General features: G+C 44.2%; 1 protein-coding gene across 26 annotated transcripts in view; it reads right to left on the bottom strand.

The window, feature by feature from the left end:
- EPB41 (erythrocyte membrane protein band 4.1) overlaps nt 1-24717 on the bottom strand; it is a 217682-nt gene that overhangs the window by 10367 nt on the left and 182598 nt on the right. For 22 of the 26 annotated variants that reach the window (XM_074976554.1, XM_074976553.1, XM_074976556.1 and 19 more), the window contains 3 exons: nt 17757-17885; nt 10422-10523; nt 9033-9113 (listed from right to left, as the gene is read on the bottom strand). In XM_074976554.1, coding sequence (XP_074832655.1) covers nt 9033-9113; nt 10422-10523; nt 17757-17885 — 312 coding nt within the window. Of the gene's footprint in view, nt 1-9032; nt 9114-10421; nt 10524-17756; nt 17886-19178; nt 19647-24717 lie in introns of all 26 variants that reach the window. The other 4 variants (XM_074976561.1, XM_074976564.1, XM_074976577.1 and 1 more) reach the window with 2 other exon arrangements.

Here is a 24717-nt window from a genome sequence, read left to right as displayed (position 1 = left end):
ACCTTCTCCTTTCGATTTGGGAGCGAGAGAGACTAGGAGTCTATCCGTTTTCCAGAAGGACTTGGTCCTGTCTATATAGAAGGCTAGCCCCCTTCTCACGTCCAGAAGGCGTAGGCGCGCCTCTTTGTTAGAGTTATGAGGCTTTGGATAAAACGAGGATAAAACAATAGGTTCATTAATATGAACTCAGAAGAAACTTTAGGAACAAAGGCTCAATGCAGCCGTATGGTTACCACCTCCTTGGAAAATACTGTGCAGGGTGGCGTTGCCATAACTGCTGCAAGCTCGTTCACCCTGCGAGCTGACGTGATTGCAAGAAGGAAGGTCGTCTTTATCGTAAGGAGGCAGAGGGAAACCGTGGCTAAAGGCTCAAACGGTGGTCCCGTTAGCGCATTAAGCACCAGGTCCAAGTTCCACGAAGGTGGAAGCGGTTTCCGAGGGGGGTATAGGTTTACCAACCCTTTGAGGAACCTGGTAACCATGGGATGGGTGAATACCGTGTGCCCTTCCTCTTCGTGTCTGAACGCCGAAATGGCGGCAAGGTGGACCTTTAACGAGGATAGTGAGAATCCTCCTCTCTTGAGGTCCAGTAAATACTCTAATATTACAGGTATAGGCACCGAAAGGAGGGCTAGCTGTTTGGTAGAACACCATGCCGTGAAGAGAGTCCATTTCTGCTTGTAGGTCTTCCTGGTGGAAGTCCTCCTGCTACTTTCTAGGACTTGTTGCACTTCCTCCGTACATGTGCTCTCTCGGGAGCTGAGCCATGGATTAACCACGCTTGTAGTCGCAGGCCTTGGGGGTGCGGATGCACTATGGACCCCTGGGCTTGTGTGAGCAGATCCAGCGCCACCGGAAGGGGCATCGGTGGACGGTCCGACATGCGCAGGAGTAGGGGGAACCATTGCTGTCGATCCCACGTTGGGACTATCAGGATCATTCGGGCTCCTTCCCTCCTGGCTTTCTGCAAGACTTTGTGGATCAGTACTGTGGGAGGAAAAGCGTAAATCAGGGGGCCCCTCCAGGAGATCGCGAATGCATCCCCCAGGGACCCCCGTCCCAGTCCTGCCCTGGAGCAGAATCGTGGGCACTTCTTGTTCTGTTGAGTGGCAAACAGGTCTATCTGGGGAAAGCCCCATGCGTGAAAAATCAGTCGTAGCAGATCGGGACGGATCCGCCACTCGTGCGTGAGTGCGAAACGCCTGCTCAGCTGGTCTGCTTTCACATTGTGAGAGCCTAGTAAGTACGAGGCTTTCAAGGTTATATTGTTGGCGATGCACCAGTTCCACAACCGGACTGCTTCCGCACATAAGGCACGGGACCGAGCTCCTCCTTGCCGATTTATATAAAACATGGTGGAGGTATTGTCTGTACTGATCCCGACTACTTTGCCTTGTATATGGTCTTGAAAGTGTCTGCAGGCGTTGAACACTGCTCTGAGCTCCAGTATATTTATGTGCAGTGACTGTTCCGTGGAGGACTACAGTCCTTGTGTCACCTCTTCGCCCATGTGTGCTCCCCACCCTATGTGGGAGGCATCTGTAGTAAGAAAAACTGATATTTGTGGTTGGTGGAAGGGTACCCCTGTTAGCATGTTCTTGGGGTTTACCCACCATTGCAGGGATTTGCGCACCTCTGTCGTGGGCGACACCACCCTGTGAACGGTGTGTGCTGCCGGTTTGTATACGCTCGCCAGCCAGTGCTGCATGCTGCGCATGTGTAACCTGGCGTTCTGTACTACGAACGTCGCTGCTGCCATGTGGCCCAGCAGCTGTAAGCACATCAGAACCGGCACCGTAGGGCTGAAGGTGATGACTTGCACGAGGGAGCCGATGGCCCGAAAGCGCGTGTCTGGTAGATACACTCTCGCTGTAATAGAATTTATGCGTGCCCTTATGAACTCTATGTCCTATGTGGGGTCTATCTTTGATTTTGCCAGATTGATAACCAGGCCGAGCGAAGAGAACGTGCCTGCTGTGACGCGCATTATGCATAGTACCTCTTCCTTCAAGGCCCCTTTGAGTAGGCAGTCGTCCAGATACGGGAATATAAATACCCCCTGTCTGTGCAGGTAGGCTGACACCACTGCCAAGGTCTTGGTGAAGACTCTGGGGGCCGAGGAGAGACCAAACGGTAGGACCTTGTATTGAAAATGTTCTTTGCCTACCATGAACCGGAGGAATCGTCGGTGAGCCGGATGGATAGTTATGTGAAAATACGCGTCTTGTAAGTTGAGGGCTGCGAACCAATCTCCATCGTCCAGTGCCGTAAGGATGGAGGCGATTGTGATCTTCCGAAAGCGTTGCTTGCGCAGGTACTGGTTGAGGCCTCGAAGATCTAAGATGGGCCTCCAGCCTCCTGTCTTTTTCTCCGTGAGGAAGTACCTCGAGTAGAACCCTTTTCCTTGCAGTTGCTCCGGCACTCTTTCCACTGCCCCTATGAGCATGAGATGGTCTACCTCCTGCTTGAGCCTCGCTACGTGGGAGGCCTCCTGGAGGTGAGGCCTGGGTGGAGGTCGTGGCGGTGGGAGCGACTGGAAGGGGATGGCGTACCCCGTGGCTATGATCTCCAGCACCCATTTGTCTGTGGTGATCCTTTGCCACTGGTTGTAGAATGGTCGGAGGCGATGGTGGAATAACAGCTTCGGATGACCTTGTGCGATGGTAGTGATGGCGCAGCCCTGGATCTGTGTGTCAAACTTGTGGCCTTTGGCCCTGCCCCGAGGACGCACGGCTCTGTTGGGAACGTCGCCTGGGAGTTCTGTACTGCTGGTGCTGTTGATGTCGCCCTTGCTCGTAACCCCTGTGGTACTGGGGACGCTGTGGCTGGTACTGGTACCGTCTTTGTTGAGGGTAGTACTTTTTCTTTCTGTATGGAGGGGTGTAAATCCCCAGGGTCCTAAGTGTGGCTCTTGAATCTTTACTGGAATGAAGGACCGGGTCAGTTGATTCAGCAAACAGCTTCTGCGTGTCGAAGGGAAGGTCAACGATCTTTGCCTGCAGATCCCTCGGTACACCCGAAGTCTGGAGCCAGGACTCCCTTCGCATCACCACTGCCATAGCTGTGGAGCGTGCTGCTGTGTCCGCAACATCCAGGGCGATCTGAACTCCCGTCCTCGAGGCCACGTAGCCTTCTTGCACGATGGCCTTGAGCACCGGTTTCTTGTCCTCTGGAAGCGAGTCCATGAGGGAGGTTAACCTAGTGTAGTTGTCGAAATTGTGGTTCGCTAGATGCGCTGCGTAATTTGCCATTTGCAACAGTAGTGTGGAGGAGGAGTAGACCTTTCTGCCAAACAGCTCTAGCTTCTTGGCATCTTTGTCTGTTCCCCCTGTCTTGAATTGAGATGTCTTTGATCTTTGTTGCGATGACTCTACCACCAAGGAATTTGGTTGTGGGTGGCTGAACAGGAACTCCATGCCCTTCGCCGGCACGAAGTATTTCTTGTCCGCTCTCTTGTGGACAGGCGGAATAGTCGCAGGGGTCTGCCATATCGTAGTGGCGGACTCCAAGATTGCTTCGTCAAGCGGTATTGCTATTTTGGAGGAGGCCGGATGTCTCAGATTTTTGAGGAGCTTATGGTGTTTCTCTTGCACCTCTGCTGTCTGGATGCCTTGCGTGAAGGCCACCCTTTTAAACAGCTCTTGAAACTGTTTGAGATCGTCCGGAGGATGGACGTCCCCCGGGGCCGTAGCCTCGTCCGGGGAGGAGAGCGAGGAACCACTAGGATACGCCTCTCTGGACCCTTCCGGTTCCTGTTGGCAATGGTACATCCGCTCGCTGGAAGCTTGCGAGGGAAAATCTCGGGGTTCCATAACCAGTTCCCCCTGAGATACTTGAGTCTCTGTCCCCATTCGCGATTGCCCTCGGGGATACAGGACCGTCTGTGGGGATCTTTCCCTGGTAGAATGCCAGTGGTGTCTATGCCCCGCACGATAGGGACGACCATGGCAGCATGGGCACTGTTCTTGGGAAGGTGACCTGGACCACTCCCTTGGTGCGTACCCCCTGCGGCTGGGGGAGCGAGATCATTGAGAGACATGGGACACTGGAGAGAGCGATTTGTGATAGTACTCCAGCAGCTCAAACCCCAAAAAGGGTGAGGGTGGTCCCAGCCAGGGCGAGGCTGGTTGTAAAAATGGAGATGGGGGCTCCGGGTAGGCTAGGGGGGACCCCTGCCTTCTAGTTGGAGTCCGCAGCATGAGCGGAGGGCTGAGAGAAAGCAACTCTGCAGCCCTGTCTGGAGAGGGGCTGCGGTGCCTTGTTTTCTGTGCAGCCTTCCCCCTCCCTTGAGGGGGTGGCTCCACCCCCTGACGTGCAGGGGATCTCGGCCCCGTCCACGCCGTGCTCGGCACGTTCTTGGGCGGTGCCGCGTGGGTGGTGTCCTCCTGTGCCTGCAGGCTGCGTGCCTGCGCACTCTGCACCGCCGGTTCCCCGGGGGTCGGTGCCGCTGCCTGCGGTGCCGCCGGTAATGGCGCTTGTTTAGCCGCCGCCCTGCTTGCAGTGCGAAGCGGCTGTTTGATCATCGGAGGCTGAGTCACCTCCACGTGGCTCTCTGTGCCACCGCTGATCAGCTGTTGCTGCGGCTGGGGGCTGTGCGCTCCTCCTGTCCCGCTCGCTGTTGCTGCCGACAGGGATCGGGCTGGGGAGACTTTCCTCCATTTTTGCGCTGATGGGGTGAGGGAGGCAGTTTTCCTTTTATGGGCCCCGGAGGGTCCCTCCTGCTGTGGCCACTCTAGCACGTCTGGCTGGAGGGCTTTGTCGAATAGCAGCATTTTAAGCCGCATCTCCCTGTCCTTCCTTGCTCTGGCTGTTAATTTTGCACAGAAGGAGCATTTCTGCGTGACATGGGACTCCCCAAGGCACCTTATACAGTGACTGTGCCCATCAGACGCTGGCATTGCCTCTCAGCAAGACTCACATTTCTTGAATCCTGAAGAGGACATTGTTGGTGAGTCTTTTAGTTGTTAATGGGGTACTTAGCACCTTCTCTGTGCTGTTTTCCCCCTCTCGGATAGCCTGCCGCGGCAGGAGGGCTAATGGCCCTAGGCTCCTGGCCTCCGGTGATCCGCTTGTTACTAGGACCGGACTGAATTCCGTCCCGCTTGTTGTTTCTTCTTGTTTTTTTTTTTGAAAATAACAACTGGCTAACTTAACAATAGACTAAGAACTTGAAAACTTTAAAGAAAACAGCTAAAAACCATTGAATGCGCTAACTTGGCCGTAGCCTAGTCGGATTCCGTCTGCAGCCGACGGCGGTTAAGAGGAACTGGCAGGGACCAGATCGCGCACGTGGCCAGGAGCGCAGAAGGGAGTGGTGCGCACTGGCGCATGCGTGGTCCGGCAGAAACTGCTTGGAAGATCCGATCTGCGGCACCGGGCGAGCCCGACACCTAATGTGGAGCACCCATGGGGACACTCGAAGAAGAAAAACTGTTTCTCAGAAGAAAACATTAGCGAATGGAAAAACTAAAGGTCATCTACATAAGATGTATACAACGGCACAAATTAAAAATCTGAATGAAAACTAACAGCATCCAGATTTGCTACTGACAATAGGTATTTGCATCTCAAACTTACAAGACCAGTTTCTACAACAGATTGGTTTATGACAACTGGAACAAATTTCACCGCAGGAAGTATATTCAGGAACCACATCCCAGTTCTCCAAAGAGCTAAATGAAAAGTCGATTATCTGCTGATTTAGGATGAAATTACCACCACCAAGGAGACTTTTTTTAGCATATGAAATAAAAACTGTATTGCACTGGAAAAATATTAAGTCAGGCTGAATGGAGATTAATTAGATGGAAGACGCACTACGTGACAACACAATGAATGCTGGAGGCAACTGTAGAAATGGAAAGACTAAACAGACATTCATGGGAATGTTAACTTTGAAAAGTTAGAGCTGAATTTGCTTAGGAGTGTTAACCCCTCCATTCAGAATGCTGTGTGATGGCACATAACGGGACTAGGATGATTGTCAAGAAAAAAAGCATTTGGGAATTAAATCACAGACCCTCCTGTTTTGGGGAAAAAAATCTCAGATCTCAACTGAGGTATGCTAATTTGGCTCTGCTCTGTGGCATGTGGTTCTAAGAGCAGTGACTAACATACAACACTACTTGTTCAGGTTAATGTTGAGTGTCTGGAGTAGTTTTAAATGCTATATAAAAAAATTACCCCCACTGGACACACCAGAAAAGGGCCTAAATAACAGCTTAATGTTCATGTGAGACCACAGTATTATTATGATGGGAAAGGAAAAATTAACAAGAGCAGTAATTTATTGGCTCAGGTTTTGGCAGCAGGTCAGTGGTTTTGAGAACTGTATGTATCTCTCATTTCTAGGAAAAGCTCATTATCTCTGATAAAGAAGAGTTACCAAATACCGAGTTAGGGTACTGTTACTGCTTGGGTCCATTAACTGTGCCTTTCTCTGATATTTTGTTCTTATTACTAAGCTCTGCATAGTGGAGCATGTTGTCCATGTGAAAATGAGCTCATCAAAAAGCAGGAAATAAGAGTACCCTGTATAAAAGGGGGAAAGAGCCATGCAGCCTGCTACTAGGTTGAAGGAGGTATCCTGTCATAATTTTTCTCTAGTGATTTCCTCCTCCACAAACTAAATGAATACAAGACATTCCCAGGTGGCAGTGTGCAAGTCCTCTGTTAAAACCCACATTTCATACTAATTCCCAATAAATCTTTCCTGAGCCAATGTACGTTAATAGAAAAAAAATGGCAACACTACCTAATGCTGTTCAACAAAGGCTCTCCAAGGACGTTACAAACACGTAACCCTCCAGACCCACTGGAAATGTGATGTGCAATACAGCATTTTACAGACAGGTAAACTAAGGCAGAGCAGGGCTTGCCTAAAGGTCACACACAGTCAGTATCAGAGGCTGGGACACAACGCAGATACCCAGATTCCAAGGTCAATATTTTAACCATTGGAAAAATATCGTGATCAATGACAAAGGCTGTTTACTTCTAAACTTTAATTGCTTTCAGCTTTGATACACTTGAATACATGAGCTTTCCACTCTTGAGATTTTTGATAATGTAGAAAGAGATGGACTACTGGCTTCTACGGAAATGTGTTTTGGCCCGGATTACAGTGACATCTGCTTATAGCTTCAAGCTGAGAAAACTATTACAGCATCTGGCTCTTTCTGGAAGTCATGGGCATGCAACAAGCCTGGTCTGACTACAGCAGATACTTGGGCAGGCAGTGCCTTTATAAATACATTAACTAAAACACTTCACACTGAAGGGAAATACACATAAGCATCTTAACTGCTGTACATCATATAATGACAGACTGGTGAGCTAGAGGGATATGAAAATGCAGTACCACACACAGTGCTAACTAGAGACAATTAAAGTGCAGACAAATTCTATGCTTGTGACACAACCTGACAATATACATTTAAATCACAATTCTTGCTATTCCAGTCCTAGATTTCTTTCCTACTGGAATTGCCAAACATACTACTTTTTGATATGAAATATCTGCTGGACTCAGGTTACTGCTGATTGCAACTCACTAAGATTTAATTCAAACTGTGATATTTGAGACTCCTTAGAAACTGTTTTGCTCAGAGTTAAGAGCTCAAAGGACATCTCATGATGATGTGTTTGCCTTCTGTAGCTCAGGACAGTGTAAGTGACAGAAATCATTTCATGGTAAGTATGGTGTGTCCTCAGATTTTAAAAACCAGACACTGTAAATAGCCAGCAGTATTTGCAAAGCCGAGCAAATACTTTGGACTACTGCCACATATAAAAGCTTCTGGAATCAGAATTCTGTGTTAATACACGTGGCATAAGAGTATTCAGCTTGCTCCGCCCCAGCTACACTATGTCTTTGCTGAAGTAAATGCCTGTGTATCAGTCAGTTACAACTTGAAGACATACAATATGTGAGGAGCATGTTGCACTACAGGGACATCTGCAGTCACCTTCCTGACAATAAATAATTTAAAATGAGCCAGATCTATGCTTCCAGATGAAATGCTACGGCTGGGTCTGCACGAGCCCGTTCCTTTCGAAAGGGGCATGTTAATGAGCAGGTTTGAAATGAATGAATATGCAGCGCCTCATTAGCATAATGGCGGTGGCAGCAATTTGAAAGTGCGGCTTTTCGAATCGCGCGCTGCCTGTGGAGATGGGACCTTCCGAAAGGACCCCCGTCCCCAGTTTTCAAAAGCCCTTCTTCCTATCTGGTGATTGGAAGAAGTGCTTTTGAAAACTGTGGGGGGTCCTTTTGGAAGGTCCCATCTCCAAGGGCGTCGCACGATTCGAAAAGCCGCACTTTCGAATCGCTGCGGCTGCCATTATGCTAATGAGCATTAGCATCTTTCAAACCCACTCATTAACATGCCCCTTTCGAAAAGAAGGGGCTCATGTAGACACAGGGTACAGATGGGAAAAAAGAAGTTCTCTTTTCCACAGAGACAAGCCATTTCATTTCTAGCCTAGGCCAGCTTCCCTGGGCTACAACCTATATGACTGTACTCACCTCAAGAGGGTGACTACACTGCCCTACGGCAAATATGAGACACCAGCCCCTGGGGAGAGGGGATCTGCTGTCCCACATCAGGGCTCCTTGGCCATAGGGGCTGTTGCTCCACGGTGAGGCACTTCGAATGGGGGCTGTGTAGCCTCCCAGCAGGGGGGCACCAGAGAATGCAATAGTCGCCCAGAGGCAAGGGCAGTTTCCCCACAGAGGAACTCCATGCCAGTGGGAGCTGCTACCAAGACTGTCGCCCCAAGACGCTGCGTGCCAGGGAGCAGGAGCCCCACAAAATACAGGACAATTTGCTCATTTTCTTAAAAAGGTCGGAATGCCTGTGGGACAGCTTAAATAAGGGACTCTCCTGGTAAAAACAGGCTGGATGCTCACCCTATACCCCAAGTGAGGCAACTTGACCGTTGACCACAGAAATAATATGCAGGTTAAAAAAACTGATTAGTGATTTGTAAAACTAAAATGGCCTTTTCTGTGTAACAACAGAATTGCTCACCTGATCGTGGTCAATGTCTGCAGCTCCTGTGATGACAATTCTTTTTTCAATTCTGGTCTCTGATATGCCACCTTTTACAGTCTAGTATGAAAGAATGTAGATTACTAATAGGCTACTAGTAACAGAGAGAAAGCCATGCTATAATAGCCTACTGTGCAACAATGGCAAAAGAGTTACAAAGGCAATTGAGGCTGGCTTTCAAAGAAGAAACAAACTCACTGCCAATCTGCACAACGTTACTGTGAAACTGGCACAACTGAATCAGAGTGAGAGGAAACAAAAACGTCTCACTTCAGTGTATATAGGACAACATTCCCTTCTTCCCAACCAAACAAGCACGTGTCAATAAAGAACTCAGTTCTGAGAGGCACCTTTCCTCCCCACCATGGCCTGGTGATGGTGCCTGCTCCCAGCTCCTCCCCTTCCAGGTGAGTCCCAGCACTGGTGGCAGGGAACTGGGAGAGGAAGAGAAAAGGGGAAGGGTGGGGAGGAGGGCTGGGGATAGGGGAAAGGGAGGCCAGCCTCAGCCATCCTGGCTCCCTGACCCACAGCAACCTCCCGCAAGCCTTCCCAGGCGGCAGACAGACCGGGAGTTGGGGGACTTGGAGGCAGTAGAAAGGGCTGCATGGATCCCCAAATCCTGGGAAGAGAGGGGGGTTGGTAAGCATAGTGGGCAGGGGGCACAGCCCCCACAGTTTTGATTTGTTTTTGTTTAGAGGCATGTTCAAATCCAAAACACCCTGAAACTCTGCACTGAAATTATATATAAATGCAGGAAGACCATAGCGATGGGGCATTTACTGTAGCCACGACAGCGTTACCTAAGCATTACCTAAGCATTTTAGGTTTTGCTAAATCTTTGACAGAAATGTGACATGGCTCTAGAACTAGGGGACTTTCCTGTACCTTATAACTAAACTCAAGTCTTCAAACTTTCTGAAGTTCATGACTTTTCATGGGTAAGTCTGATTTGCTAATTTTCCCCAACTTTAATCATGTTTAGCTCAAACTCCGCATTAATTAGGAGTTCTAAACAGAACTCAAATTACTATACACAAGAGCATGTAACTGAAAGGCTAGCTACAGCTAAAATTAAAAAATAGTATTTGGCTTATACACTGATACTACATTCTCAAAACTGCCTCAGGATCAGTTTGAAACTTGTGGTCCAGTTCTCCAGAATGCAAGACAACGTCCATTTCTAAGTGATTCAGAATTGCATTGGTGACGGGCAGAATTCAGGGCAGAGAAAGGGGAAAACTGAACTGGAGGGGAAAGTATTTGAATAACTAAACATTTGGCAGGAAAAGACCAACTGAGCTCTGTGGCTTATGAGCACCAACAGAATTTTCAGTTTTCATACCAGTCCCGTTAGTATCACCTTTTTACCTTTGTAATCTGTGTGGTGGTCGTGCTACTGGTGGTCTCTGATGTGATGGTCTGAGCAGTGAGCAGGACTCCAGGGTCTAAGTCCCCATTGCCATCATCTGTCTAAGACACATACAAAACAACTATCAACCATCTCCACTGCAACAAAACCCCAGTGCTGTAATTTAAGAGGATGTACAATCATTTCAAAAGGAGACTTTGCATTATGTATGAGACAAAGTGAACTGATTCACAGCTGGACAAATAATTAGTGTTTTAACAGTGTAATAAATATTTCAAGATTAATGCTGTCTGAAATTACAGCACAGAGCATTTGCACTTAAGCAACCAAGAAGCCATGCTGCCATCCAAGAGGGATACAATGAAATCAAGTGGAAAAGCCTGGATATTCATTAGGATGTCTGAGCTGTGATCTCACCCAAAACACATTGGGCTTGTCTACACTACCACCCTCCTTTGAAGAAAGGATGGTAAGTAGGGTGTTGGAAGTTTACTAATGAAGTGCTGCACTGCATTTGCAGCACTTCATTAAGCAAATCCCCCCTGAGGCAACTTCAAAGTTTTAAAACTTCGAAGTAGCAGCACGCGTCTAGCCGCAGCTCACCTGCTGGTACTTTGAAGTGCTGGGGCAACTTCGAAGTCCCTTTACTCCTCAAAATTTACTTTGACGTACGGGCGGGTGAGCCGCAGCTGGACGCATGCCAGTACTTTGAAGTTTAAAGCTTCGAAGTTGCTGCGGGGGGACGGAATTTGTTTAATGAAGTGATGCGTATGCAGCGCAGCACTTCATTAGTAAATTCCCAACACCCTAATTGCCATCCTTCCTTCAAAGGAGGGTGGGAGTGTAGACACCGCCATAATGATTATTTTCCATTTCACTCATCGATTTTTGTTCAGCTCTCCTCCTCTCCTCCCCTTTTCCAGTTGAAAGGAGGTGCTGTGCTGGTAAGTTCAGTTAGCACACACTGCACTGACCTGCATGCTTTAAGGCAGCATGGGTAGGACTACTTGTTTACTCTCTAGTTACTCTGCGCCATCAGCAATTTAGGCCTACAGATTCCACAGAAGCTACATAAAAAGGTCCCCATGCCTGTTACTCCCACAAATACAAACCTCCTCCACATTGCCTTTTTGCACATATTACCATTGGTGCACTGATCTATAATGGCCATTAGGCCACTCAAGTCTCACTTCTGCTGAGACTCCTGCAAAAGTATCAGTTCAATTAAGATGGCTGAGAGGGCAGATGGGTTAGCTGGCATTTCATCTATTTATAATTTTGGAATCCATCTCCCCAGTGCTCTTTATACATTATTTATTATACGGGCTCTTCAGGGCTGTGTTCCCTTGACTGCTTAAATAATAACTCCTAATTAACTACAACTGTGTCGCACCTCTTTAACTACTTGGCTTCCATCGTATACAATTTTCAAACTTCCCAAAGCCTATCTGTTCATCCAGAGCTTATTGTTCATGTTTCCCAATGACTGGTAAAATACACAGTAACAAGTCTCTTTTGTACAATTATTGTTACAAAACTGAGAGAGTCATTACAATTTCAGACAAGACGATCTCTTCAGAATGACCACAAGCTGGGTCCACTTTCTAAGCTGTATAAAACTTCATCTCCCCAAGAGAGCACTTTTAGGTGAGAATTTGGACAGAAAGTACTCTCAAATAACTAGGTGACAGAATTCTCAATTCTTTCTTGAGACATTAGAATTACAGCTAGAATTACACAAAGCTGGATCGGTTAATTTCAGCTGCTAATGCTCTGAGCAATATGGGTTCAAACCTAGCACTGTAAATCTGGATCTTAGGCCCAGTACTGGAGATATACTGCTTGGTTCTAGACAGCATGGGACAGTTAGAGTGCTGTACTTCAATGGATGTTAATGATCATGATCTCTGGGGAGCAGAGTGTGTCCACAAGAACAGTATGCCAGGTATGCGTTAGCCAAGGCATTATTTAGCAGCTCTGAAAGTGCTAAGTGGAAGGCATTAAAGGCCAGTTGGTGGTAGAACAGTTCTTATTTCCGAGACCTGTTTTATTTTTCTACAATTTGGCCTCCAAGTTTCAGACTTCCTAAAGTAAAAGATGGTTACTTGCCTATTCTGTTACTCTTCTTGGAAATGGAGGTGCGGGTATATACTCCACTCAGATATGTGTGCATGCAGCATGCCAAAATTAGAGACCCTACCAAGCTGTATTTGTAGGGTGACCCTTAGCTCCTTGGTAGGCAACCTGAAGGCAGTGCCTCCCTGCCCCCTTCAGTTCTTTTAACCTGAACGTCAAAAATAGAGATAAACATTCCTGCTAAGTTTTTTCCGTCCATGGGCAGAATAAATTTTGTTTTGCGCACCACAGCATGTGTAGATGTGCATGCTACTGACTGAGTGGCAGTGGGTGCTTTATTAATCAGCTGGGAGGTCCCGATCCTCTTGGATGGAGGCCATCCAAGTGCTCAGCTTACAGGGACCCACTCCCATCCAACATGTGAGGTGCCCACATTGGAGTTCAGTTTAGGGAAGAACAGTAGTAAGTAGATCCTTCGGTTAAGGTGAATTTACTTTCAACTGAAGTTTGAAAAACTGCATGTAATGGGAGCTCTGCCATGAATGTTGACGGTTCACTTACTCTCCTTGCAGATGTTAGAGAGACAACAAAGGCTGCCTCATGGAATACAAGGGAGAGGCTGGAAACATTAAGAGAAAACCCTACTGAGGCAATGAGCTAAGCAGTTCCACTTAGGCAGTAGCACCTACTCCTTCAGACGCAGTTTGAGTCTCAAGTCCTTTGCAACTTGCAGTCTTTTCTCAAAAGGAATGCAGATGGAGCACCTTTTTTAATGAGACCTTCTCCATAACATGCATTGTGTGGGGATAACCAGTTGGAACAGTCACCCCACACGACTGAATATTATACTCTGGATAGGGCATCCCAAGGTAGCTATCTATCCTTTCTAGCTACTTTTAGTTAAAACTAAGGACGATAAGTTATTCCAGAACAAAAAAAATCTCAGACGACCAAGATGGAAAAGCCATCAAATATCACAAACACCACTGACACTGGCCACGGATAGTGAGAAGGAACTGAGGGTCAGAGTTGCGATGCCTTTAAATAGCAGGAGAGGGCTAACAGCTGTAGGGATCAAAGTGCCAACCCCCAGATACCGTTAGGCAAAAGTCCCCAATTCCCCAACTCCTCTGCGTTGCGAGAGTGCACTCTACAGCAGAACATATATTTGTAGCTACTCAAAGAAGAATCTGTTCTGCACATAAGTAGTTTGCATCATGCAACTGCAGGGTCTCAGCAGTCTGAATGTGAACCACAGAGTGCTATGTGGAGTTCCTATGGCTTGCACTGTGCCCTTTGTGCAATTCATGAAGCTCTTACACTGCTATTGTGACCTTCCTCCCTGCCAAAGCTTGCATACAGAGCCCATAAACTACTTTCAGTAACCAAATTCTGCCAACCAAACTCCAAAGAGGAAAAAGGTACAGGTCCTTACCACGCCCAACGTCTCAAAAAATCTGAAGTTTACAGGTCAGTCCATTTTGGAGTAATGATAAATTAGAAGAAGAATAAGGAAAAGATAGTGAAGAGATTTTTCTAAACCACTTAATATCACAAAGCTTGTCTAATTTGTCTGTGAAAAATTTTACTTAGATATAAAATTACATTTGTAAGATATTGGCCGTGTCTACACGTGCCCCAAACTTCGAAATGGCCATTTGCATGGCCATTTCGAAGTTTGGGGCACGTGTAGACGTAGCCCTTAAGTGGTTTGAATTTGGGTCAGGTGAAAATTTGCATAATCCTTAACAATGGAGTCATATTTGAATGTACAGCACTACTACTCCAATTTAAAGAGCTTTGAGGAGGAGATATAATGTGAAAGCACTTGTTATAATCAGAATCTATTTCTGGTTTCAGTACCTGCTTGAGATATGGAACATGTAGTAGGAAATCATCAGGAAAAAAATGACAACCTTTTTTTCTTTGTTTTTTTTAAAAAGGCAAGATAATTTAGTTCGTACACAAAGTTCTGAAGAAAGATAAGCAGAAGAGATTACAGGAAAAGTGTGGTAAATAGGAATGAAAATAAAATAGCAACTCTCACATAGGACAAAAGCTAAACTTTGCTTAGAACAGATTAGTCCACACAGAAGCAGCAGCAACCAACGAGAAATTCTGTCCAGCCATGAAGCACTCATTGGGTAACTCTTACTAGCGAGCACACATTAGTGTGTATGACAAACTTTCACATTCTGAAAAACGGGACCTTACACAGAGATCTGGAGTGATGAGGCTGATTTCATGCATCCTGTTTAAGGATTCATGAAATATGCCAAGCTTTTCATTCTGTTCAACACAGAAGATCTTCATTTGGTGGGCACTGTAATGGATGATATTTGAAACCAGATGACTTAGAATTTAGCTACCCTGATACCAGAAAGAAAAACAAGGATTTTCCTGATTAAAGGGAATTGTAATCTGAAAAAAACAACTATGGCACCAACTGGCAAATGACTTATCTAGAACTGGGGATTAGGACAATACTTACCAGGAATGAACAGAGTGCACAAAATACATTGAAAACAGACATGGAGCAGCTCAATTTCAAAGCTAGAGGCAGCAAGAGAAAATGACTGGCAGCAGGCCACTCTGCACTTTTAATGTGGTTGGTGTGGGGTGGGAGGAAATGCAGGGTATGACCAACCACAGTGGATAGTGCTAGCCAAGAGAGTCAAAACTCAGGCCTATGGCACATACACACTGGTAGTGGAATATGTATATGGACAAGCAGCTGAAAGAAAACCTTAATTCAGTCCTCAGTGAGCATGTATATTACTACACAGCTTTTAATTAAATGATCACATTACTGGCATCTGCAAATACCTGGTCACAGGAAAGAATAATTCTTGCATGGCTGGAATCTGTGGTATACCCAAACCTTGAACAGCATATGCAGTTCTGATCATCCTATCTCATAAAAGATACATCAGTACTGGAAAAGGTACAAAGAGCAAGAAAAATGATTCAGTGCTTGGAACATATTCCATTTAAGAAGAGATGTACTGCTCAATCTTGGAAAAAAGAAAACTAAGAAGGCCTACAATAGAAGTCTATAAAATCATGAATGGGGTGGCGAAAGTGAAAAGTATATTCCTCCCTTCACGTAATACAAAAAACAGTGATCATCCAATGAAATTAATAGGTAACAGCTTTAAAATTAGTAAAAAGGAAGTATTTCTTCATAGCGGAAGCAATGTGGGATTCGTTGCCAGATGATGATGTGAAGGCCAACACTATAATAGGGTTCAAAGAAGAAAGAGGCTTCAGCTACACAACAGTGAGGTCTGAGGCTCTGAGACTGAGGTGCTAGGAGTTAATTTAGCAGGTCTAGTGAAGACACATCAAATTGACAAGAGATCACTCTGCAATCAGCCCCTGTACTCAACCACCGACGAGAAGAGTAAGGTAAGTTGATGGGAGACCATCCTGGTCACCACGGTGCTAATACACAATGGCCACATCAATACCACCCTGTACCGTAAACCCACTGACTGCTAACACCTACCTTCATGCCTCCAGCTTCCATCCCAGACACACCACATGATCCATTGTCTACAGCCAAGCACTAAGATATAGCCGCATTTGCTCCAACCCCTCCGACAGAGACAAACACCTACAGGATCTCTACCAAGCATTCTTGAAACTGCAATACCCACCTGAGGAAGTGAAAAAACCAGATCAACAGAGCCAGACGTGTGCCACGAAGCCTCTTACTACAGGACAAGCCCAAGAGAGAAACCAACCGAACACCACTAGCCATCACCTACAGTCCTCAGCTAAAACCTCTACAGCGCATCATCAGGGATTTACAACCCATCCTGGACAATGATCCCCCACTTTCACAGGCCTTGGGAGGCAGACCAGTCCTTGCCCACAGACAACCTGCCAACCTGAAGCAAATCCTAACCAGCAACTATACACCGCACCACAGTCACTCTAACTCAGGGACCCATCCATGCAACAAACCTCGTTGCCAGCTCTGCCCACATATCTACACCAGCAACACCGTTACAGGACCTAACCAGATCAGCCACACCATCGTGGGTTCATTCAGCTGCACATCTACCAATATAACTAATGCCATCATGTGCCAGCAATGCCCCTCTGCTATATACGTCGGACAAACTGGACAGTCTCTATGTAAAAGAATAAACGCACACAAATCAGATATCAGAAATGGCAATATACAAAAACCCGTAGGAAAGCACTTCAATCTCCCAGGCCACACAGTAGCAGACTTAAAAGTAGCTATCCTACAGCAAAAAAATTTCAGGACCAGACTCCAAAGAGAAATTTCTGAGCTACAATTCATCTGCAAATTTGACGCCCTCAGCTCAGGCTTAAACAAAGACTGCGAATGGCTGGCTAAATACAAAAGCAGCTTCCCGTCCCTTGGTGTTCACACCTCCAGATCAACTGCTGGTAGTAAGCCTCACCCTTGCTGCCTGAGCTATCCCCACCCTTGCTCTGGCTTATTTATACCTGGCCCTGCAGATTTCCAAGACCAGCATCTGATGAAGCGAGTCTGTGTTCACACAAGCTCATGCTCAAAACTTTTCTGTTAGTCTATAAGGTGCCACAGGACCCTTCGTTGCCGTTACAGATCCAGACTAACACGGCTACCCCTCCGATACTTGATGGGAGAGTTTCTCTCCCATCGGCCCCCATGATGTAGATCCTATGGTAACTCAGTCTAAGGTACATTGACTCCAGCTACCTTATTCAAATAGCAGGAATTGTGTACCTTAAGTCAACTATCTGCAGAAGTATAGACATATGTTTATGTAACTTCATAAAGATATATATTGATGGACCTATTAGCAAAGATGGTCAGGGATACAACACCATGCTCTGGGTATCCCTAGCCCAGGGTCATTTTCTTTCTCCGTTTTTCAGTACAGGACCATGTTGGTGAGCTGTTTTGTTTGTCTTCTCACGTGTGCAGCCCCCAACTGTGTCTTCTGTGGATCAGTAGCTCCCAGCAAAACAAAAAGGTTCCCCACCCCAGCCTCTGACTGCCAGAAATCAGACAACAGGGGATGGATTAGTCAAAGATGGTTTGTTCTGTTCATCTCTTCTGATGTACCTGGCGTTGATCACTGTTGGAAGGCAGGATAGGTCTAGCAGGACTACTGGCCTCACCAAGTATAGCCATTCTAATGCTTTTCTGCCATCTCAGTCTAAGGATTAATCAACTCTGTACTTACATGTTACATTTAATTAAACCCACTGGGAGTTAGGCAAAACTTTTCTACCTGTGCCGCTTCATAGGTGATAGTCTTCGTCTCTGTGTGAACAAGGGGAACTTCTTTTGTTGGAATTTCACTTTTCGTGGCATTGGACACGTCAGAGATGGTAACTGTCTGAGTCTTCACTAGGGGTGGCTATGAAAAAGGTATATAAAAATGCAGCATAGTTACATACCAACAATGTTTTTGGTAAACGTTCTGACATTGATCTGATAAAAACATCAGAGAGTCAGCCTAGAAATCTTGAACATCTTAGCCGCATAGAGAGTTTGATAACATGTTTCAGAATATAAAGCAGTGAACCAGCAAAGTCAAGCTTAAGTATTAAAACAGATAATGAAATCTTCTCTACTACTGTGCTGTCCTCTCTTAGATTAGACCAAGGAAGTCATCAAGGGTTAAAGAGAGAACTATGAATACACTACACTGATGAACTCTCATTGTGAGGACGAGGACCCCATAAACAACTACCCATGTCATAGTCAGACCATGATGCCCACTGCACTGTAATATCAGAACTGATGCTGCAGGGACTAGACAAATTAAAAGTAGATCAGCTGACTGAAGCTTTATTCTGTAGGCAAACAAAGCCATTTCCACTGTTACATATTCAATCTGTAGTTCACTGGCTTTTATTAAATCAATGTCAGACACAAAAATCTTTAAAAGAAAAACAGTGTGTGCGTGTCTTGAAAGAGAAACTGGAAAAATCAGTTCTTCCAAACACCTGGTAATTAATCAAAAAGAAGAGAATGTTAGAGAAAGACCCACAAGATTTTCCCAGGTCAATCAGCATCTGCTCACTTTCCCAAATCTGAGTTGCCACCTTGATTGTTAGCAGGTTAAGTGGTCATCTACTTTAACATAAAATAGTAATATTCAGCAACACTGAAGCAGGCAAAAATCTCTGTCATGATGGTGGTGGAATTTGAAACCTCAGTTACAGCTGACTTGACAGTTACAACATAAAAGTAGATTTCCAATAGAGCTACTATTTGCTGTGCTACATTTAAGTTTCAGCCCTGCAGTATCTCCTTTAGCCTGGTTTCCAAACTGTCTGCAATATAGCAACAACAAACAACAAAAGCCCATGATAGTCACCCAATTCCATGGAATAAAATTAAATGTGGTGGCCTTTGGAGTCTTTTATTTAGAACACAGAGCATTTGAGTCAAAGGAAGACAAAGGTCATTTTTCACAAAGGCTAGTCTGTCACTTTATGCCAGGCTAAACTGGAGAGGGCTCAGTCACACAGACTTTGAAGGAGATTAACTGGCTGATTAGTTTGGCGGAATGAATTCAGGCCATGTAAACATAATTCCTCTTCACATATTTGTGGCATATGCTTGCTGCAGTGTTTCCAGTTCATTCCAAAAACCAAATGGGAGATTTGAAGAAAAGGAGGCATTCTGAGCTTACAGTTACTACCTGAAAACAGCGAATGAACGGGGGAAACCCATTATCAATAGTCGAGTCGTGACAGTCTTCATTTAGCTTTGTAAGTGGCTCTCTTGTGAAATTATTTTCTTCACCATTATCTGCCTCCTCTTCCTCCTCTCTGTCACAATGGTGCAGCGGAGGTGAAACAGAGATCGTAGGGGTCTCCGACTCACTTTGCTCCGAGTTACCTGCCTGCTTTTTCACATCTGCATAACCCCCCATTTCACAGCTTAGGTCATCCTTGCTTTCAAGAAAGACAGGAGTTCCCTCCTCCTCCTTGCTGCTTACAGAGCAAGTGCTAAAGTCATGACTTCGTAAAGTCTCTCGTGGAATTGATATTTGGTTCTCACTAATGGCTACTGAATGCTTTGGGCCCTCCCATTCAAAGTCAGGGTTAGTAATTTTCCTTTCAGCCACTGCATCCACATCTGTTTCGAAGGGAAAGTCACTCAGACTCTAAAAAGAAAAAAAATACACAAAGAGGCCAGAAATGGTTATGAAGAATGGAGCATGCTGAACCATCAAGAAAAATAATGCCAGTCTCTAGCTGGCACTCTATCATGTCTACTGAAATCCATGCATAGCATTAGTAGACTTAAAATAAAAAGTCAGAAAATTCTGTGTAATACACACTGCATCCAGCAGACACCCTAAACACAGTCTTCCAAACTGGCTAATTATCCCCATGCTTTGGGGTTATGGAAGAGTGTTAAATAGCTGCCTCTCCCTGATGCCTTGAGAAATCATGTGGCTGATTCTTGTCTTAAGCGTCCTTTGCCTAAATTAGGAAATAAAGGAGTAACTGCTGTATGACGGGTGAAGAATCCTGTGCACAACCAGATTCTGTAGGTACAAAGATAACTAGGCACTGCACTGAGACTACATCTTACTGTTAACATGTTTCATTAAAATAATACTTTAGTGGAAAGGATGGGGGAAAAGTGGGCACAAAATGATCATGAGCCACTGACAGCTGATTGCAATTCACCTTTGGCACTTCACTTCAGGAATTTATTTATTATTGCAGCCTCCAGGACAGTGGTTCTCACCTATTCACCACTGCCAGCCACACATGCAGTTCTCTGTGCGTGCATCCGTGTGTGTGTGCACTTGCACATAGATGAGGATTGGGCCACAAGTTGAAAACCACTGATCCAGGGTAACTAATACAGACACAGTAAAGGACATAATGATGCTGTTGAAAATGACTTTGAAAGAAGCCAGTCCTGTAGTCAACTGATTTGCCAAATGAAGTAAAAAATGAATCCTTAACTGAAAGCAGCCATGGGCTCACCAATGCCTTCTCATACATCCTTATTCAATATTAAGTAATCATTATTCTAGACAAACCAGGTGAGCCATCTCACACATAAATTTAACATAAGCCTTACCTAGCAGAGGAATTGTGTGAGAAGCAATAGAATTACACTGGAAAGCCAGGTAGTCAAGCCAATGTGTGACCACGCAGTGGCTGAATACACAAATACGTTTATCCCCAAAACAAGTTAACAACTGTAAATTGCAATACTGTTTGTCCAAAACTATTGAAACACACATACCATGCTTGGTTGTGATAGCAGTCTGAGGGCAGAAATCCTTACAATACCAACCCTCTTAAAGTTACAGTGTGATTATCATCAGCAATAGTACATAGTTGAAAAGACATGTAATAAACCAATCCAGCCTCCCTAGAAGAAAGCAAGTGTGTCTATAGCACCTGAGATACTTTGGAAGACTGTGCCAAGCCAGAGGATTTAACTAAGGCTGGAACTATTCTGCCTTCCATTCTGCTCTTGTAAGCAAGTTCTCAACTAGGTCTTCTTACATCTCTGGGAGCCCTCTAGCCAGAACTTGAAGAAAAGGAACAGTGACAGAAGAGAAAGAAGAGTTAAAACATGCACAAGAGACAAAAAAAACTTACAAAAAATCATCTATTTTCCCAAATGATCCATGAGTACACGAAAAATATTTAACACAAACTCACGTCAAACTCAAACTCATTCTGAACAGAAGTTTGGGTTCTAGTTTTAATTATGGACTGTGAATCAAAGCTAGGGCCTTACCCTATTCTGGAGTCACAGCATTTACCCCCTGAATCTAATAATATAGCATAAGAAAGGAGGGTACAATTAAGTAGCTTTACATAATAACTACAATGTGACTGCACCTCTCAGTTTAGCTCAGTGAAGGCAGGGGGAAAACCTAAATGAAGTAGCTCATTAGCGAATTCTTATTTAATTGGTAATTTGCATGGTTAGCGGTGGTAAATGTACATCAATAGAATATACAAATATGTGGGCATATTGCATACACAACTGCCTACCTCAGCTTTCAGAAAATCTTGACCTTTAAGCATTAACATTAACATGATCGAAGACAGTAACACGTTGATTTGTGTTCTGAAGGTTTTTTATCAACTGCAAGAACTATCATCTTGCATCCCTGATTTAATGGTCCCATGTTATGCGACAGCACAATTTTGCTTTAGGAATGATAGTTTTTTATTTAAGGACAAGTTAACACTCATTTGTACTTTGTTGGGGGTGAAACTATTGCTTAATTCTCATTCTCTACTGATATGGACAAGGTAAATTACATATTGCTACTTAGTCCAAATAATTTGTTTTTCCTATAAATACTTTGCAATTTAGCTGCTGAAATACATTCAGAAGTGACTTAGATAATGATAAATTTACAAGCATATATAAGCATAAATTTATTTCTGGCCGAAAAATATTGCTTTTACATATATGTACACAAAACAGCCAGTAACGCGAATTCTGAACTACTGTGTAATGTGAGGCAGTATATTGCTACTACCTTTCACATTTAGGGAGACACTGAAAATTGTCAGCTTTTTCTGCTTATTTGAAATGCTTATTTTGTGTACTGTTTGCCTAAACACGCACAACTGTGTCACACATGACAGAGATTTGCAATGCAGGGGCTTGAATGCAGGTCTTCAGTACGAGCAGCAAGTGCTCAGCACTTCTGTGGAATACGCTCTGGAAGCACAATTTGCTTAGACATTAACTGTGAGGTTAAGTTAAAAGAGCAGGAAAAATTAAATCTCAGAAAAAACAAAGTTTTTAGAAAAAGACAGTAAATCAACACTGTATTTAAGCACTAACGAGAACAGAATAATATTTTGCAATTCAGCATAGCTTTCATTGTGAGTGTATATAAAAATATCAGCACTCAAAATGAAATACACAGTAAAGATAGATTGGTCTTCAGTAAAGCAACATCCTGAAATAAACATCAACATCCAAAATAAAAGGATGGAACCAAATCATGATAATATCAACTGACCAGAAGCACTTTGTTCTTCCCTTCCTGTTTCAGCAGCGCCGAACTGAGCCTAATTAAAAGATGTCTTTCTATAAACAGGTATAATTATCTGTTTATACACACAGAGATTTCTTTATACAAATACGCCTGTGCTTGTTCCTATGTTTAAAAATACAGTCTACATACAGGCAAGAGATCATCTGTTTATAAAAATAAATTAGGAATGTGAACATCCATTATAAAGGAATGTGAACATCCATTATAAATCAGATTGTATCTATATTTTTTAAAAATTTGCAAATGCAAAGGCATTTTTATTTTTAGGATTATTAAAAGTCTGTTTTGCAGAGCTGCTGAAGCCTCTGAATTTTCACTTAAATCAGCAGAGGTGGAAGGTGATCAGCAAATGGGACAAGTCAATCCTTTTGGTTTCTAATGACTACTTGCAATAAAAAAAAGATGATGTGCACCAGACTATTTTGCAAAAGCCATACAGTGTAGAGAGAGATCAGATTCAGGATAAGATTCTTTGCCTCATTTCTTAAGAGCAAAAATGTATAAAATTAAAAACAAAACAATCATTCATTGAAGCTCCAATCACAATGCACTTAAAACCAAAATTTACTGAGGGCACAGCTACATTTACATACAATATTACAGTTAGCGAAAAAAGTGATACTCAAACTTCCATTTCAAATGGGAGTTAAACACCACAGACATTTTATCTGTTTAATATGGATTTTAAATGGTATTTTAAAGAAGAAAAATATATATAAAGGCTATTTCTTACCCACCCTACCAACACTCAATCAGGTGCTCATGCTTAGCTGTCAATTTTCCTACTCTGAATCCTCCCTCATTCAAAGCAGTGCTTGCATACAGCACATTTCCACAGAGCTGGTGCTGACTGCCTCATCATATGGTATGCCAATGGATTGAGAAAATATTTGTTAATGCCACCAAAGCTGCCATTTACTGACGATATTTGATATTTATTTAGGACGATGTAATAACATGAACAATACCCTGCTGAACCAATCCCCTACAAGCAGAACAGAATAAAAGTTACAAATTCTAACTAGCTGATCTTTCTTAGCAACTTTTTATTCAGTATAGCATTATCAGTATAGAACACTGGCATTTGTTATTAGTTATCCCCAAGATACAAGCATATGCACAAGCAAACAGGATTACTATAAATGCCTGTGGGTACACAATTAGCCATTAAACAGAAGAAGACGTTGCAAAATCAATGAACTACACTCACCAGTAAGAATTCCAAAGATTAAATGATGAATGTTCTCAATCCCAAACAAGCTGTCAGAAGCACTTAAGCAAAGAACATTGTAATGCAATCAATAGACATCTTTAATTTAGAATACCTTTTGTATACCTTATAAAGCTTCCATAATTCCTACAACGAGGAAGATCAAGGCATTGCAACTAGGACACCAAAAGTTAGTTTTTACGTATGGCCATCCACTGCGAGGTTGCTATTTTTAGGTCACCAGTGAACTGAGGGCATTCTGATGATCAGCCAGTCTTATAATTTCAAACAATATTGTACCTAACAGAGATCCAAATCCGAGATTCAGGGTGGCATCAATTCCCAGTGCATCAAAGGGAGTTTCCCTTGGTTAGCAACTTGGTAGATCAACACCTCAATAATTTTATTAAAAAGCAATCTGCCAAGTTAAACTATTGCAGAGCACACTTGCCTCTGTCTTTAGGGAGCAACTTTGCTCTGGAAGGCCACAATTCAGGATAGTATTGCTGGCATGACAAGTTGCTCATTTGCTGTTCTAGCACTCTTTCCACAATGCCTGACAAAGCGTGTTCGAGCCCATGAAAGCTTATGATCAAATAAAATGTGTTAGTCTTCAAGGTGCCACAGCACTCCTTGTTTTTGCTGAAAGAGACTAATATGGCTAACCCTGTGAAATGCCTTCCATGAATTACCAACTGCCTCTGAATATAAACACTGCACTTGGAATCAGTTTAAAAGCTGCAACTGAAAATGTGCTAGAAACATGTTAAAGATATTTAAACTTAGGAGATAGCACTAGTTTGTTGTTGCTGCTGCATTTCCTCTACTTTATCTCCAGATATCGCTAAAGCCTCACCTCTGCAAGCTTTTCCAAATGGGCAGAGCCTGTACTCATGCAGAGTTCCTGAGAAGATTCTGTAAATGTGAAGGTCCTAATCAAGCAGAGGAGCACTGAGGATCCTTGCTTCA

The sequence above is a fragment of the Carettochelys insculpta genome, chromosome 24 (assembly GCF_033958435.1).
Source record: "Carettochelys insculpta isolate YL-2023 chromosome 24, ASM3395843v1, whole genome shotgun sequence".
Taxonomy (NCBI): Eukaryota; Metazoa; Chordata; order Testudines; family Carettochelyidae; genus Carettochelys; species Carettochelys insculpta.
The sequence above is the reverse complement of the archived record's forward strand: the minus strand, read 5'-3'. Positions and strand labels throughout refer to the sequence as shown.